The sequence below is a fragment of the Ictalurus punctatus genome, chromosome 21 (genome assembly GCF_001660625.3).
Source record: "Ictalurus punctatus breed USDA103 chromosome 21, Coco_2.0, whole genome shotgun sequence".
Taxonomy (NCBI): Eukaryota; Metazoa; Chordata; class Actinopteri; order Siluriformes; family Ictaluridae; genus Ictalurus; species Ictalurus punctatus.
This window is the reverse complement of record NC_030436.2, coordinates 907,585-926,337: the sequence shown is the minus strand read 5'-3', so window position 1 is coordinate 926,337 and position 18,753 is coordinate 907,585. Positions and strand designations below refer to the sequence as shown.

Sequence of the window (18,753 nt, the reverse complement as noted above, 5' to 3'; positions counted from 1 at the left end):
GTTCGCCTTGAGAAATAAGGCATGTGTACCGATTTTCATACGTTTTGGACTTATGGGGTGGTGGGAGATTCTCATAGATTTTGTGTGTGGCCTGTAGTGCTCATGTGAGCCATTTGTGGTGTGGCAGTTTCTCATGGCCTGTACTTTCAATGCACAAAAATTGAAAAAAATTTTACCATTCAGATCTGGGGTTATTGGGCACTTGAGTGAGATGAGGAAAATAATAATAATAATAATAATAATAATAAGAATACTAACAATAACAATAGGTTTCCTTCTGATGGAGGAATTCTAAATATGTGCACTCTGGTTTCTACAGCCTTGACCATGGTCTGAAGTAGGGATCAAAATCAACTCCTGTGTGCTCATCTTGATGTAAATCACACTCAGTCTACCACATCATTCTAGGCTTGTGAGTCCTTTACACAATTAAATAGTTATTCGCAAAAGGGTTGACTAAACAAATAGTTTTCAGCCTAGACCTACACACTGAGACTGTATCTAAATCCTGAACACTAATTGGAAGGCTGTTCCATAACTGTTGTACTTTGTAAGAGAATGCTCTGCCCCCTGCTGTAGCCTTCACTGTTCGAGGTACCAACAAATAGCCTTTTTATCAAAGTAGGCGTGGTGGATAATAAAAGTTAACTTGGGTAGTGTGGTGCAAGACTATTCAGTGCTTCATAGGTCAATAGTAGTATTTTATAATCAATGCGAAATTTGATTGGGAGCCAATGCAGTATGGATAAGATAGGGGTCATGTGGTCATATCTTTTGGTTCTAGTAAGGACACTTGCTGCTGCATTTTGGACAAACTGGAGCTTGTTTTATGCACCTACTGGAAGATCCAGATAGTAAGGCATCACAATAATCCAAACCAAAGAGGATTGTTAGTTGGATTATTGTAATGCCTTACTGTGTTACAGTAGTATGAACTAGTTTTTGTGCATTGAATAGTGACATTTCTTATTTATGCAATATTTTTGAGATGAAGAAGGCTAACCTAGTAATATTATCTACATGAGCTTCAAATGTAAGACTGGAGTCAATAATCACAACAATGTCTTTTACTGCTGCAAAAAAGCCATCCAGAGTTTCTCTGTAATCAGAAAACTTACTTTTGGCTGCATGTGGTCCTAGTATAAGTACTTCTGTCTTAACATGTTAATAATTGGGGAAAATTACATTTTGTATTAGAAATCCTGATCATCAGGGTGCAAGTGCGCTGATCGTCCTCTTCTTGGCAAGTTGGTGTGTTTTTATTTTTTAATTTTTTTGTATGTTTGTTTTGTTTGTTTGTTTTTGTTTTTACTTTTACTATTTGCTCAAAGAGCCAGATCTATTATGAGTCAACTGGTGTTTCAAATCAGGTGTGCAAGAGGCCTGCGGGCTAGTAACCCTTTGTTCCCCATCCAAAAAAAAAAAAAAAAGGCTCGGTTGAATTGTTATAAATCAGCCAATGCATGAAAATAGACAACGAGTAAAGGATCTGTGTATATTAGAGGTGAACATCTGTGGCATGCAATAAAACATTGGCGAACTCAGCAACTTTTGTCAAGTAGAGAAACCAACTGTGAACCTTCCAGGATGCTAGCATTCCAGATCTAGCTGACTGCATCATAATGCCTGGCTACAATCTCTGCCGTCAACGAGACCGTGAGGATAAACCTGGTGGAGGTATTGCTGTTTACTGCTTTGGATGGAGTTCATGGGGATTCACCATGACCCAAGGAGGGACCGAGATTTTGAAACTGATGTGGTTCACCATTGCCTTAAAATCATGCACTTTTGAAAATCACAACTTCTGACTGATGCTGTTTATTGACCAAATTGCAACTCTGTCATAAGATGTTACCTTGACTCATAGACCCATTTCAGATTGAGAGTATGAGGCCAACTCCATCCTGCTTATCTGTGACTTTAATGTCCACCACGAAGAGTGGCTTGGAAGTCACAACACTGACGCAGCTAGACAATTGGTCCTGCAGGTGTCCAGCTGTCTTGACCTTTAACAGGAAACTAGATACTAGAGACCAGATATTTGATTGAGCTCTTGCAGATCTTTCTGCAAAAGTTATAGTCTCTGCAAGCCTGGGTACATGTGATCACATTACAGTGATGATAATCCTAGACATTCCAGTTCATTATGAAATAAAATACCACAGGAAAGTTCATCTTTCCTCACTCAGCTGTTCACATTTGTACAGACGGGTCTATAAGTATTTGGAAAGTGACAACTTTCGTAATTATGCCTCTTGTACAACACCACAATGGATTTGAAATAAAGCAGTTAAGATGTGATTGAAGTGTAGACTTTCAACTTTAATTTGAGGAGATTAACAAAAATGTTGCATTAATTGTTTAGGAATTATAGCTCAATTGTTTGGAATCTTTTTTGCAGAGTCCCTTCATTTTCACAGGTTCAAAAGTAATTGGACAAACCAACAATCCTAAATATTAGGATTATTTTTTAATACTTGGATGCAAATCCTTTGCAGTCAATAACTACCAGAAATCTGGAACCCATGTACATCACCAAATGCTGAGTTTCCTTCTTTGAGATGCTTTAACAGGTCTTTAGTACAGCTGCCTTCAGTTACTGCTTGTTTGTGGGTCTTTCTGCCTTCAGTTTTGTCTTTTAAGTGAAAAGCATGCTCAATTTGGTTGAGGTCATTGGACATTTAAGAACAATCTTTTTAAGACAATTTAAGGCAATCTTTGCCTTACGAAGCCCTTAGGTTGCCTTCGCAGTATGTTTTGGGTCATTATCTATCTATCTAGCGGGAGGCGGCGGCTTGGTGGCGGCGGCTTGGTGGCTAGGGCTCTGGGTTACTGATAGGAAGGCCGGGGGTTCAAAGCCCAGCTGCCACTGTTGGGCCCTTGAGCAAGGCCCTTAGCCCTTTCTGCTTCAGGGGTGCTGTATCATGGCTGATCCTGAGCTCTGACCCCAGCTTCCTAACATGCTGGGGTATGCGAAGGAAAGAATTTCACTGTGCATATGTATGTGATTAATAAAAACTCATTATCTGTACTGCGACGCATCGTCCTATTAGTTTTGCAGCATTTTACTGAATTGGAGCAGAAAGTATCTCTATTCTATGCTATAGAATTCATCCTGCTACTTCTAAATCATGAATAAACACTAGTGACCCAGTGACATGACATGGCCTTCTTAAGCATTATCCTCTGATGAGAATGAAACAGAACAAGAACAAAACTATTACAAAGTAAAAATTAATAATTTCCCTCACAATGCCCTTGCCATAACACTTCCTCCACATGTTGTGGATGATGTGGTATGCTTTGGATCACAAGCCCTTTCTTTCCTTCTCCATGCTCTTCTCTTCCAATCATTTTAAGTACAAGTTAATCTTGCATCAGAACTGGTCAAGCTTTTTTATTTATTTATTTTTTATTATTATTTTTTTTTATAGAAGTTTTTCAGCCAAGTCTAATTTGGCCTTTCTGTTCATCAGTGTTACCAGTGGTTTGCATCTTGAGGTAAACTATCTGTATTTATAATCATGAAGGTGCCAGTTGATTGTAGACTTTGACAGTGATATGCCTACCTCATCCAGAGTGTTCCTGACTTGGCTAGTTGTTGTGAAGGTGTTTTTCTTTAAAATTCAAAGAAAGAATTCTGCATTCATTTACTTTACTTGTCTTTCATAGTGTTCCAGGCCTTTTGAGGTTGCTGAGCTCCCCAATGTATTCTCTTTCTCTCTCTCTCTTGTATGTGTGTGTGTGTGTGTGTGTATATATATATGTGTGTGTGTGTGTGTGTGTATATATATATATATATATATATATATATATATATATATATATATATATATATATATATATAAAATGTGTGTGTATATAATATTATTATTATTATTATTATTATTATTATTATTAGTAGTAGTAGTATATATTATTTTTAAAGAATGTACCAAATTGTTGATTTGGCCAGTCCTGAAGTTTCTCTATCCCTCTGATGGGTCTAATGATTCAGCCTAATGATTGCTTCATGTGCATAAGCACCTCTTTGGACAGAATATTGAGCGTTCCCATGAACAGTGACCAAATCAGTTACCAAATCAACACATGTAATAAACTCCAGACCTTCTATTTCCTTAATTTGTCATGAAATAATGAGGAAACGGGCCTCACCTGGCCATGAAACTATTTGCTGTATCAGTCAGCTGTCCAGTTACTTTTGAGCCTGTGAAAATGGGCCTGCACTTTTGACTCTCTCTCTCTCTCTCTCTCTCTCTCTATATATATATATATATATATATATATATATATATATATATATATATATATATATATATATATATATATATATAAATAATAAAAAAGACTCAAATAATTCCTAAACAGTTAATGAAATCTATTGCATTAAAGCTGAAAGTCTATACTTCAGTCACATCTTGATTGCTTAATTTCAAATCCATTGTGGTGGTATACAGAGGCACAATTCTGAAAATTGTGTCACTGTCCAAATAAGAGAAGGTTTGCAGTGATGTCACACTTACATTCCTGGAGGTTATGGACCTCTTCATTCCAAGCAAAGCAATTGCCAAGAAGCCTAGTGACAAAGCCTGGTTTGGTGACTATTGCAACCAGGCTGCCAGTAGGTGATGATTAACTATTCAACCAAAGAAATGTTTCAACAAGCAAGGTGCAACTACATCATTGCTGAAAAGCTTGATAGAATAAACTACAATAGAAAACAGAAAGACAGCAACATTACCAGCAGAAAGTGGTGGCAGATTGTAAACAGCCTAAGTGGGTGGTCCAGTCAAAATTACATCCCTGTGATTGAGGAAAACAATAGTGTGTTCATCACTGCTAAGGTCAAATCAGAAGTCTTCTGAGAAACCTTTTTCAATTCAATTTTATTTGTATAGCGCTTTTTACAATAGACATTGTCTCAAAGCAGCTTTACAGAAATATCAACATGGTATACAGATATTAAAGGTGCGAATTTATCCCAACTGAGCAAGCCACTGAGTGGCGACGGTGGCGAGGAAAAACTCCCTAAGATGTTTTAAGAGGAAGAAACCTTGAGAGGAACCCGACTCAGAAGGGAACCCATCCTCATCTGGGTAACAACAGTTAGTGTGAAAAAGTTCATTATGGATTTATATGAAGTCTGTATGGCGTTAGGAGCAGCCGTAGTCCCAGCAGTCTGGAATTAAAGAAGATTTGAGCTCCATCCAGAGGCAGAAAGGATCTGGATCTCTAGTATCTCCATAAAATCGTGTGGGGCTTGGCGAAAGGAGAGAGGGAGAAAAACGATTATTATGACTGTGAAGTAGTAGAACAGAATCTAGTCAGGGTAGGCTTGAGTAAACAAATACGTTTTAAGCCTAGACTTAAACACTGAGACTGTGTCTGAGTCCCGAAGACTAATAGGAAGACATAACTGTGGGGCTCTATAAGAGAAAGCTCTTCCCCCTGCTGTAGCCTTCACTATTCGAGGTACCGTCAGATAGCCTGCATCTTTTGACCTAAGTAGGTGTGGCGGATCATATAAAACCAAAAGATCGCTTAGATATTGTGGCGCGAGACCGTTTAGTGCTTTATAGGTTAATAAAAGTATTTTATAGTTAATGCGAGATTTTACTGGGAGCCAGTGCAGTATTGATAATATCGGTGTGATATGGTCGTACCTTCTAGTTCTAGTTGGGACTCTAGCAGCTGCATTCTGGACTAACTGGAGCTTATTTATATTCCTACTGGAACATCCAGACAGTAAGACATTACAGTAATCTAATCTAGAGGTGACGAATACATGAACTAGTATTTCCGCATCATGTAGTGACAATATGTTTCTTATTTTAGAAATATTTTTGAGATGAAAGAAGGCTATCCTAGTAATATTATCTACATGAGCATCAAATGATAGACTGGAGTCAATAATCACACCAAGGTCTTTAACTGCTGTACATGATGAAACAAAGTCCATTCAGAGTAACCATGTGATCAGAAAGATTACTTCTAGCTACACGTGGGCCTAATAAAAGTATTTCTGTTTTATCAGAATTAAGTAGAAGGAAGTAAGTTAACATCCAATGTCTAATGTCCTTTACACAATCCTCAACTTTACTAAGCTTCTGTCTGTCCTCTGGCTTCGCTGAAACATACAACTGTGTATGATTTGACCTAGGGGTAGCATATATAAAGTAAAGAGCAGTGGGCCTAAAACAGAACCCTGTGGAACTCCCAAAAGTAACCTCAGTACGCATGTAGAAATCACCATTTACATCTACAAACTGATAACGATCGGTCAGATAAGACCTGAGCCAGGAGAGGACTGTTCCCTTAATACCAACAACATTTTCTAATCTATCAAGGAGAATAGTGTGATCTATAGTATCAAAAGCTGCACTAAGGTCGAGTAACACAAGCAGCGAGACACAACCCTGATCGTAGGTCAGTAGAAGGTCATTTACTACTTTAACTAACGCTATGTGCTATGATGAGGTCTAAATCCTGACTGATAAATTTCATGAATGTTATTCCTATCTGTTATTCCTTTGATGAATGCCCTCTGCTTGGCCTAGTTGTTCAGAACTAATCTGATCGGATTTTGACTATCGGATTGTATCTAATTATGAAAATGTGTTGTTCAAAAGAAAAAAAGGATTCTCAAATCAGATTAGATCATGTAATCCAATCTTGGTTTTGATCTGGATCAAAACTTCAGTTTGTGATCCAAACGTTTTAATATGATTGGGATCCAAAAAAATCAGGATTATCCTGATCCTAGCAGAAGGGTGGATTCAGGGAGGATTTCAGCAAGAAAATGTAACAAAACTTTAAAACTGGTCAAATAATACAATGTTTATATCATGTAGTGTATATACGTTTATTTATACACTTGATTTGTTTAACTGTTACAGTGGTAAAGTAGATAAAGTAGGTTACCAATTATGCCTTTCAGGACAGTAAAGAAAAAAGATTTTGTCCCCATAAATAATCCCCCAAACAGTCGTCAATATCAAACAAAAATAATATATTTTAATTTTAACTGTCATTTGTCACTGTATATCAAGTACAATGACACAATCATCAGAGATCAACCAGTCAAAAGTAGTTTCTAGCAATTGCATCCCTTATTGCTCTCCAGCACATGAAGAAATCTGAACGCTCTTATTTTGTGAACTATTGGACATTTAGACATTTTAATGATTTAAAACGTGTTCAAAATATTCACAATGTATTTGTGAATAATGTATATTTGTTTGTGGGAAGGGGATGTTTGTATTGTTTATTGTGCTGTTTTTTGTATCTTCAAATAAAAACACTTAGTGACCACATGTTGCCTAAACTACCTGTTGTTCTTTACGTAACTGATAGCCTACATTGTGATATGTAGTTTGATTTAGAGCACTGGTAATCTGGTTTTGGTAATCTTGAAAGGTGTGGATCATGATGATCCAATCCAATGTTGCGTTGAAAAACTGACACAAAAGTAAGATGGATTACTTGATGCTGGACAGCATGGGAATGCTCTATCCTACACCCTCTGCTATTCTCAGTTTTCATCAATGACTTGTTAAAGGTGTGCGAAAACCAGCTATTCATATATGCTGACGAGTCTACCCTGTTTGCACTGATCACATCTGTTAAAGACCTACAGCAGGTACAGACAAGTCTGAATGCCTACTTAATGAGGATCAAGGACTGGGCTGACAAATGGAAGGTAACATTTGAACCAAGCAAGTGCAAGGCCATGGTTGTCTCCAGAAAATTAGCCCCTTCTCAAATCAGTCTGCTTTTCTAAAAATACAATGTATTGATATTGCAGTGGTTTTAGTTTTTGTTACAAAATATTTGTCATACTTGTTTCAGTATTGTCTTGTCAATATTGTCTCATAAATCCTGTATCAGGTTATGTCTTGTATTGTGTCTAGTGCATCAGGCCATACCTTGTAGTTGGCTTTTTCAGCCAAAACAGCAGTCATACCAAACTTGAATAAAAGGAAAGGGAAAGAAAGCAGGATGTACGTTTGCTTCTGGTGGCCGAATCTTCTTAGGGGAAAGTAACTAATGCATGCTAGAACTTAAAAGGTGATAGTCATACAATTAGTCATACAATAATTTGCTTGTTCACTGAATCATCATGGTAGTTTGCATATCAGAATATGTTGCTGTATATAAAGGACAATTTTCTGAAGGTAGAATAGAGTAATAGAAAAGAATAGATTATAATAATAGATTATAACGTGTTCCTTATAGAATGCCTTTGGTCATGGCATCATATGAACTACAGTCATGGGGGAAAAAGAAAGAATTGAAGGAGGGTGTACTAATGTTTTTTATTTATTAGGGCCTAAATAACAACTGTGTGGTCCTCACCAACTTCTATAAACAAACAAATAGTCTCAGGTGACAACAAAAAACGCAACAGATATCAATGTGTAAACCAAAATTCAGAAACCGGGGGGGCAACCTATAATACAGTAACATTTAGAAGCATCTTTAGCAACAATAACTTGAAGTAAATGTCTTCTGTAAGAGTTTCAGTCTCACATCGTTTTGGAGAAATTGGCCCAATCTTCTTTACAACATTGCTTAAGTTCTTTGTTGATTGAAGGGCATTCATTTATGCACAACTCTTAAGAACCCTCCACAGCGTTTCAATAGGCTTGAGGTCTGGACTTTGAATTGGCCATTCCAAGACCTTGATTTTTCCAACACCTTGATTGACATTCAGATGTAATTTGGCTGCTTTCTTTGGGATCATTGTACCATTGCATCCACTTTCAGCCCTGCTTAAGCTGCTGGATAGATGGCCTCACATTTGTCTCAAGAATATTCTGGTATAAAGTGGAATCCCAGAGAAAATTTGTGGATTGAACTGAAAAATGCATGTATGACCCACGAGGCTTACAAACCTGACTGAGGTACACCAGTTCTGTCAGGACAAACGTCTGACAAAATTGTGGTAATGTAATGTGAGAATCTTGAGGAAGGTTACTCCTAAGTGTTTTGTGGGCTACCACAAAAGTAAAAATAAATAAATAAATAAATAAAAGGCAATGCCAACAAATACTGATGAACTGTATGTAAACATTTGACCCCCATGAAAATCTGATATGGTAAATAAAAGCTGAAATAAATCTGTCTCTTGGCTATTACTTTTGTAATGACCACTTATGGAAATAAAGACTTAACTCATTAATTGACTTAACTAATTAAATGAATGGTAATATAAAATCTGTGGAGTTGTAAAAAAAATTAGCAAAAATTTAGCCTTCTTGTATGTAATGAACAAAAAACTGTCTGTGTTTCTGCAGAGTGGATAAATAAGTTACCTCTTACATATGCTGCTTCATCAGTACCATATGATCTTGTGGTATTCACACATCCAGTACAGAAATGGTGTATTTTTATATTAGTACTTGATTTTCTACAAGCATATTTATAAGCCATCCCATTTTATCATATCTTTATCATACAATCATTATAAAAAATCTTCTTAATGAAAAAGAATGTCCGTTTGTGGATAGAAACAATTAAGATGTTTGCAAGATTTGCTTTGCTTTTTGTCTGTGAACTAATTTACTTGTCCGATTCCCCAGGTTTGGACTGTTTCTGAAACATTCTTCTCTGAGACTGCGGTGTGCAGGGTGTGGTGTGGTGCCATGTGTTTAAGTGGGCAGCCTTTGTGCTCAGGCAGGGGCCATGTGCGACCTAACTCCTCTTCTAGTGAGGGCAGCAGCTCAAGCTCTCAGTATGCATTCTGTGCCCTGGGTGTGGGCCTGGTGGCGCTTGGAGTTGTCATGATTCTGTGGAGCATGGTGCCACCGGAGGTGCGTTGGAATAACACAGGTGTGCAACATGATGCTGTTCCCAATGATAGCAAGCAGAAGACCTCAGCTGTGGCTTTTGTGCTGGTTGGGGCTGGACTGGCCTTGCTGCTATTGGCTGTGTGCCTCGGAGTGAGAAACAAGCACAGACGGAGCAGTGTGACAACAGCCACTGGTACTCAGTACACAGACCGTGTGCCTGAAGAAGCAGGAGAGACGTGAGTTCTTTACTACATTTTCAGTTGGTTACTGAGCAAATTGATCATTACAAACAAAATAGAATACATAACATTCATCAAATTAATCACAAACTACTACAGCAGAAACAATGCAAATTATATATAAGATCCAAAAAAAAAATGCTCAGTGGTGGTCCTCAGTGCAGGTGCAGGATCAGTAATTGTATAACTTAAGTATGCACCTACTGTATATTGTGTGTTCAGTGAGTTACAACAAAATGTATATATTCTACATAGAGTATGAGGATGAAAATGGTAGACATAATGGGTAGTTAATGTGTTGGCTGTAACCACAAATGTTCATAGATCCTATAGTTCATGCATTAGGTAGAGAAGGATTGCAGGATTATTATAGGGATTACCAATGATGAAGCTTTATTAGGGGCCAAGCACTGAAGGTGTGTAGGCACCTATTGTAATCATTAGTTTTCTTATTATTCGCCCTTTGGGGCTTGACCCCTATTGTCCAAAGTTGCACTCACATTTGTTAACTTTTTAATCATGCGTCCTAGAAACAAAATAATTTTTTTCTCTGATTCCTTGGCTAAAGATGTTGCCCTCTATGCAGTCATTCGATTTGATTGATGTCATTTTCTTTCAGGAAAATTTTTCTGCCATTTTTATAAAAGCACGTTTTTGCTTAGAACTTCAGAACAGTTTGTTATAAAAACATCATATTGGTCTCAATAGATTCCGTGGGGCATACCAAATCCAAGAATATGACAAAGTCAACCTTTTTGGTTGTCGACCATTTTGAATTTAGACATAAAATGCTGTATTTTACGAACAACTTGGGGTATCGCCATGAACCTCAGTAAGTGCCTTTGGCACCATACTCTGAAGAGACTCAAAGACTCAAAATTATAATTCTATTTTTTTAAAATGCTAATAGCTATTGATTCCATTTGCCTTCTTTCATGAGACTGGTCTTGATAGATTCCATGGGTCAGGCAGAGAACAAAGATACCAATTATGTCATAATTGACCAAACTTCCTGACCGCCATTTTTAAGTGTTTTGAAAACCTACTTTTTCGAACTCCTCCTAGACCGTTTGTCTGATTCGCACAAAAATTGGTGTGCATCATCTCGAGGCACTCATGAAAAAATGTGATGAACCATACCATTTTCAAATGGCACTTCAATGAATTTGACGAAGAACGTGCAAAAAGGGATTGTGACAAAACTTGGCATGTTTCATCACCCTTAGGCCCCAGGGTTAACTGCAGCTTTTTGGCACACTGCCCCCTATTGGTCAGGAGATAGCAAAAATGGGTTTTTTGGCTTGTAATACTTGACTGCCATGCATGATACTGTTATGCCCAGATGCTATCTGAGCAGTTTCAAAACAGTACCACATACTGGACAAAATTTCTAAGTAAGTAGCTATTTTTAGTTATTTTTTTAAATAAATGTTTTTTTTATGATATTAAAGTTTACTTTTTCTAACTCATACATTGTTTATTGGACTCTAACCAAAAAAAGTCACCAAGCTTCTTTTGCTGCTCATGGTGCCTATAATTGGCTTTACCCAAGTATTGCTGTTTGCAGCTATATTTAGCACAGAAGGTGCGTGGGCACCTCTTGTAATCATTAGTGGTCTTCTTCTTCTTCCTCTTCTTCTTCTTATTGTTATTATTCCGCTGTGAAAGTCTATGGCAGCCCATAGAACCGTATGGTAAAAATTTGTGAAACGTGGCACATTGATAGAGAATCTCTATGTATCTACGTTGGCATATTGACATTAATCTTTGTGTCATTGAAACTGCACACTGAACACATCAATATTGATCAAATATGATAATCAGTTAAATCATATAATAATTAATTCTATTTATGAATGTTCAACCATTTTGCCTACATCATATACAAATGTCTAAATTGCTCTTTTTTGCATTTGGTCTTGATGCCCCCTATCATGCCTAATTAGCTCCTCATTTAGGCACTTCAGTGCTTGGGCCCCTTAATTGCTGCTTACAGCTATATTTAGGGGCCAAGCACCGAAGGGTCGTAAGCTGCTGCTTCTTCTTCCTCTTCCTCTTCTTCTTATTCTTCTTCTTCTTCTTATTATTATTATTATTATTATTATTATCTTTCTTCCGCTCTAGAAGTCTATGGCAGCCTATAGAACCATATGGTAAAAAGTAGTGAAAGTTGGCGCACTGATAGAGGAGAACCTGAACATTTAATTACAACAATTTTGGCGCCTCTAACTCAATCCCTTTAGTGTCACCAACAGTCCAAATTTGCACGCCTTTATGTTAATAACTTTTGAACCATGAGTTCTATAAACAAAATTCTTGTTTCGTTCTGATTCCTTGGCTCAAGCTGATTTGAATGTATGTCATTTTCCATCATGAAAGTTTTCCGCCATTTTTAATTGCTTGAAAAACCTACTTTTTTTTAACTCGTCCTACATGGTTCTTCCTATTTTCATCGTCTTCAGACTATGCTGGCAAAAAAGTTATTAAAAGCTTTTTGATGAACCCAACCATTATCGAAAAACCGGTGAATGAATACGACGAAGAGCACGCCAAATTGGACACAAGGCTGTATCTCCGCAGTGCTTTAGCATATTGAGAGAAAACTTGGTAAATGTCATCACAACCATGACATGAGGCTACCGGCAGAGTTTAGTCATAGTGCCAACTAGTGGTCAGGAGATATGAAAAATGTACATTTTTGCTTATAACATCTGAACGGTTTGGCCAAAAATCACAAACCTGGTCTCTTTAGATTCAGTACACCCATTTTGAGCGAAACGAGCCCCAATGTTCCCATGTTGGCCATTTTGGGCATCAGCCATTTTGAATTTTGACATAAAATGCTATTTTTTATGAATGCCTTGGCATTCGAAACTTGGTTGGTGACTTTGGCACCATGCCCTAAAGGTACTCGAAAAGTTTCAACGCAGTGCCATCTTCTTTTCAAAAATTATAATGAAATTTTAATAAATGCTAATTGCTTTTGATTAATTTTGCCTGTTGTAATGAAACTGGACTTATGGTCATGCTGAGAACAGAGATACCAATTTTGGCATAGTTGGCCAAACTTCTTGTCTGCTGTTTTGATTTCTTTAAAAACTTTTTCAAAATCCTCCTTGACCATTTGTCTGATTTTCACGAAATTCAAAGACGTATTCACACGATTCTGGCAAAAATTTATCAAAACTTTTTGATAGACCAAACCGTTCTCAAACAACGTGGAAACAAATAAGACATTGAGCATGCCAAAATGGACATGAGGCTAAATTTCCATTGTGCATTTGTGTATTTAGACCAAACTTGGTACCTGTACCTCCTAGTGTTTTTTAAAACGGTCAAAAACTGTAATGCAAATTTAAAAAATGCTAGTAACGTTTGATTACATTTGGCTATTGTTATGACTGGTCTTGATAGATTCCTTGAGTCATGCTGAGAACAGTGATACCAGTTATGCCATGGTCAATCAAACTTGCTGTCCACTGTTTTGAATTTCGTTGAAAACCTTCTTTTTCGAACTCGAACGCTTCTAGAGCATTGGCCTGATTTTCACCAGATTTGATTCAGATCACCTTCAGACCATGCCAGCAAAAATGTATGGATTTTGTTCATATACTAAACTGTTATTGCATAACGCATCAACAATTTTGATGGCATAATACCAAGACTATTCAGAGGCTGAATCTCTGCAAGGCTTTGGCATATTGGCACCAAATTTTGTGTGTCATTGGGACCCCACACTGACCACATCACATCAATTTGGTCATAGCGCCACCTATTGGTCAAAAATGATAAACAATAAAATCATAGAACAATTGAATGTATTTATGAATGTTCAACCATTTTGCCTAAAATCATACGCATTTCTAAAATTGCTTTATTTTACAGTTGATCCTTCCTGCCATGTTTGTTTAGCTCTAGGAGCCTTCTTAGTGTTTCACCCCTTAATTGCTGCTTGCAACTATATTTGATAATTATATTTATTAATATTATGTAGTGTTTTAGGTCATATTCTAAACAGACCACTAGTGGAACTGTATTTTTGTATAAAGTTGTTTGATTGACCTGCTTCTTCTGTGTGTTTGCTGCAGCTTGGCTCCTACCCCAAACTATGATGTGCCTAGCTATGATGAAGCTGTGACTAGTGGGCGTTATCCTATCCGCCAGAGCAACCTGCAACACAGTACCTCACAGCTACCTTCTTATGATGACCTGGTTGCTGCAGTGGAGAATGAAGGAGAAGGACCAGGTTCTGCGAGCGGTCAAAATGCTTCTTCTCCTGTTCCTCGCGTTAGTGCCGCAGCAGATGAAACCAGTGCAAAGCCGGCTCGCAGCAGCAGCCGAGCTAGCAACATCTTCAGACCCCTCCGTGTGCGCAGGATTAAATCAGAAAAGCTCCATGTCAAAGATATCCGGATGAACATTCAGAGCCCACCACAGGGAGGACGAGTGACCATTGAGCCCCTGACACCTCCACCACAGTACGTGGACAAAGTGCCCGAGTTCCCCACAGAACCAGTGTGATGGATTGAGCTGTGTATGAATACTGTCCTGGTGTATATCTTTCTTCACCTGTGCTGTTATTGCACTTGGCAGTGCTTAAGTCTAGAATAGGGTAGTATAGGTCTGCTTCAAAGAATTGCTGTAAAGAAGTGGTGTAGTTGTGAAATGGTATGAAATTTTATTTTACTTTTGAATGTGATCATCCACAAGCCCTGTGCTTCTTCTAGGACAAAATGTTAGCGTTTTTATCTACAGTCCCCTCTGAAACTATTGAAATGGCAAGGCCTATTCGTTTGTTTGTGCTACACAAAGACATTTTGGTTTGTGATCAAAAGATTGATATGAGACGAGAGTTGAGGATTAATTTTTTATTTCCTGGTATTTACATCTAAATGTGTTTAAACAACATAAAACATAAAACCTTTTGCATCAGACCACCCAATTTTTAGGTGAGAAAAAGTATAGCCACAGATTAGTCTTGAAATAAATTACATAAAGTAAATAACACTTAATTTTTGGTTGCATATCCATTTATAATAATAATAAATAATAATAATAATAATAAATAATAATAATAATAATAATAATAATAAAGTCTGTGACTCACTGACATCACCAAGTTGTTGGTTTTTTCTTTTGTGATGCTTTCCAGGCTTTAACTGCCACCTCTTTTAGTTGTTTTGGGCATTTCTCTTTTTGGTCTGCTCTTCAGGAAGTGAAGTGCATGCTTGATTGGGTTAAGGTCTGGTGATTGACTTGCTGAGTCTATAACATTCCACTTTTTTCCCCCTGACAAAGTCCTTTGTTCAGTTGGCAGTGTGCTTTGGATCATTATCTATAATCGAGAGGAACTTTAATTTGCATGCAGTTCTCTGTAAATTGGCAGTCAAAATGTTCCTGTAAACTTCTGAATTCATTCTGCTGCTACCATCATGAGTTCATCATCCATAAATATTAGTGAGCCTGTTCCAGAAGCAGCCATGCAAGCCCAAGCCCATGACACTACCTCCACCATGTTTCACAATGAGCTTGTATGTTTTAGATCATGAGCAGATTCTTTATTTCTCCACACCTTGGCCTTTCCTTGACTTTGGTAGAAGATAATCTTGGTTCCAGAACTTTTGTGGCTGACCTCTGTTTCTTTGTGAATTTCATTCTGTTCTTCTGATTCCTACTGCTGATGAGTGGTTTGCATCTTGCGGTATGGACTCTATATTTTTGCTCTCAATGTCTTCTTCCAACCATGGCTTGTGATGCCTTTACCCCTGCCCTGTGGTGGTTGCTGGTGATGTCACTGACTGTTTTTGGGTTTTCATCACAGCTCTCACGTTCATGTTGTTTTCCTGTTGTTTTCCATGGCAGACCCATTTGTTCAGTACACCAGTGGTTTCAAACATTTAAAATTGTTGTATTGGCTATGCCCAATGTTTGTGCAATGTGTCTGATTTGATATTCCCTCTGTTCTCAGCTTCAAAATGACTTGCTTTTCTCCAAAAGACAGCATTCTGATCATGTTGGCTTATCCTTTTTAACAACAAATGCAGTCTTCACAGGTAAAACTGAAGGTTAAAACCAAGAGTAGATAGATGTTCAGTGCTATTTATTGTTTAAACAAGCAAACAGGGTACAAAAGAAACGCCTGTTCCAATATTTTTGCTCACCTACAAATTGGGTGGTCTGATAAGTCATAGCACATTTTGTATGTCGTTTAACACATCTACATATCTATATACCGTTAAATAAATGCTGAAATTCTAAACACTCTTCTCATATTCATCTTTTGATTGCAAACCCAAATATAATTTGTGTATAGCACAAAAAATGTGAATTGACCTTTCATTTCCAACAGTTTCAGAGGGAACTAAATGGGTTTATTTGGATGTATGTTCTTTGATATTGTGTTGCTGATTTCATACTGATTTGTGATCGTCATTATATTATCAAAAAGAGCTCCGTCATCTCATCTGTACTCAAACTCGGATTATGGATGTCTACCTGTCTGTCATTATTATTATTCATTGTTTGAACAATGAGCTTGAACAAATATGTTAATTTGCTATTAGCATGGTGTCTTTCACATAATGCTAATTGGTGGCATTAGTATTTTGGACAATTGTTCATTAACTGGAAAAGGGGCAGCATGGGTATACATTAACAGACCATTATGTGTGTTATTAATGTGCCAGTGTGTGGTAGGGGGGCTTATGTGACCGCCTTTATTTCAGAAACATTTTCACAATGTTTTGGGTCTTGTATGTAATAATAAATGTGGTGTTTTCCTATTCTTTGGGTTTTTTTTTTTTTATCTTTCTTTCAATAATTGGAACTGTCCTACTTACATGTTTAATGTGCTCTATAGTTGATGACTGGAGAAAATATAAAAATATTACTGTACATAAGACATGTTTACCAAAGGTGGTTGTTGGTGGTGGTGATGTTGATGATAAAGCAAACACAGTTTATTTAGGGTGCTATATTTTCATACATTTTACATTTGTCATTTGGCAGACACCCTTATCCAGAGTGACTTACCAAAGTGCTTTGAAGTCTATCAATAAATTCATCCTGATACTGGTTCACTAGGTCACGGAGTAAGAATAATACCATCAGTCTTAAAACTCTATTGGGATGTAATATAGTAAGGTAAATGCAGACAACACAACAATTATAATTTTTATTATTTTAATGAAAAGTGCTCATTTAAGTACTTTAGGAAGAGAGAGGTCTTTAGAGGTCATTTGAGTGACCGCCAGTGATTCAGCCATTTGAAGATCTAGGGGAAGTTCTTTCGACCACCTAGGTGCCAGAACATCTAATTTAACTTGCGTATTGTAATGCACACTGACCTTTCTGTAGTTATTTTGGTCCTAAATATACAGGTCTTTCTCTGTGTGTGTGTGTACGTATTATTTATATATATAATTCAATTCAATTTTATTTGTATAGTGCTTTTTACAATAGACATTGTCTCAAAGCAGCTTTACAGAAATATCAACATGGTATACAGATATTAAAGGTGTGAATTTATCCCAACTGAGCAAGACACTGAGTGGCGACGGTGGCGAGGAAAAACTCCCTAAGATGTTTTAAGAGGAAGAAACTTTGAGAGGAACCCGACTCAGAAGGGAACCCATCCTCATCTGGGTAACAACAGTTAGTGTGAAATAGTTCATCATGGATTTATATGAAGTCTGTATGGCGTTAGGAGCAGCCGTAGTCCCAGCAGTCTGGAATTAAAGAAGATTTGAGCTCCATCCAGAGGCAGAAAGGATCTGGATCTCAAATCTCCATAAATTCGTGTGGGGCTCGGCAAAAGGAGAGAGGGAGAAAAAAGATTATATATATATATATATATATAAGTGGACTATGCTATATATTTTTATGTGGGGTGTAATAACAGAAAAAAAAACCATAGCATAGGTACGTGTATCACACCTGTTTGTTCATGGTTGCACAATGACATTGCCCCCATGGAGTCTGACTTCTTTGACTTCCTCAGCCATTTCACAGGTGAGACCTGGTTTGGCATTCTCATTGTTTAACTTGTCACAGTAGTCTTCATCTGTATAGAAGCAGGGTGAAGATTCTTGTCTTTTTACTTCAACAGATAATGAGTCTTTTATTGGTCACGTATACATTACAGCACAGTGAAATTCTTTTTTTCCCCCGCATAACTCAGTATGCCAGGAAGTTGGGGTCAGCCATGATACAGCACCCCAGGAGCAGAGAGGGTTAAGGGCCTTCCGATCAGTAAACCGGAGCCTTAACCGCTAAGCCACCACTGATGAGGTCATTTCTTAGTCTGCAAGCTTACATAGGTATTTCTTGAAATTAAGTCCTGGACCACTGTAAAATAATTCCATTTTTCAAAAACATTGATGTTATAATTTGTTGCCTTCTTATCCCTGCAGGTGTTGGCCCTAAACTCAACATTTGGTCTGGTCAGGTGGTCAGCTGCACCTGGTGAATTTTTACACTAGTACTGCTGGCCTATTACTTCTCCAATATCAGCTCTAGTTAGCGTTTAGACTCATCACCCCTAACGATATAGGGTTTTGAGCACTTGGCCAACCAGGATGGTTGTGGCACTATGGAAAATGCTAATAAAAATAAAGAGGAGTGATTTGTAAATGTTCTTTGACTTGTATTTAAACAAAAAAAGTATGAAGACAAGGTTTATATGTTTGCAGTTGCTTGGATGTTTTACCTAATTAACTGCAGAG

The 18,753-nt window shown here is 37.5% G+C and overlaps 1 protein-coding gene across 3 annotated transcripts in view; it reads left to right on the top strand.

Moving 5' to 3' along the window:
- The window catches only part of tmem51b (transmembrane protein 51b), a 31,900-nt gene extending 15,088 nt beyond the window's left edge, over positions 1 to 16,812 (top strand). For 2 of the 3 annotated variants that reach the window (XM_017451059.3, XM_017451057.3), the window contains exons 2-3: positions 9,582 to 10,027; positions 14,119 to 16,812. In XM_017451059.3, the coding sequence (XP_017306548.1) occupies positions 9,645 to 10,027; positions 14,119 to 14,551 (816 nt within the window). In that variant the 5' untranslated portion in view covers positions 9,582 to 9,644 and the 3' untranslated portion in view covers positions 14,552 to 16,812. Of the gene's footprint in view, positions 1 to 319; positions 376 to 9,581; positions 10,028 to 14,118 lie in introns of all 3 variants that reach the window. The other variant, XM_017451058.3, reaches the window with a different exon arrangement.
- The last annotated feature ends 1,941 nt before the right edge of the window (positions 16,813 to 18,753 follow it).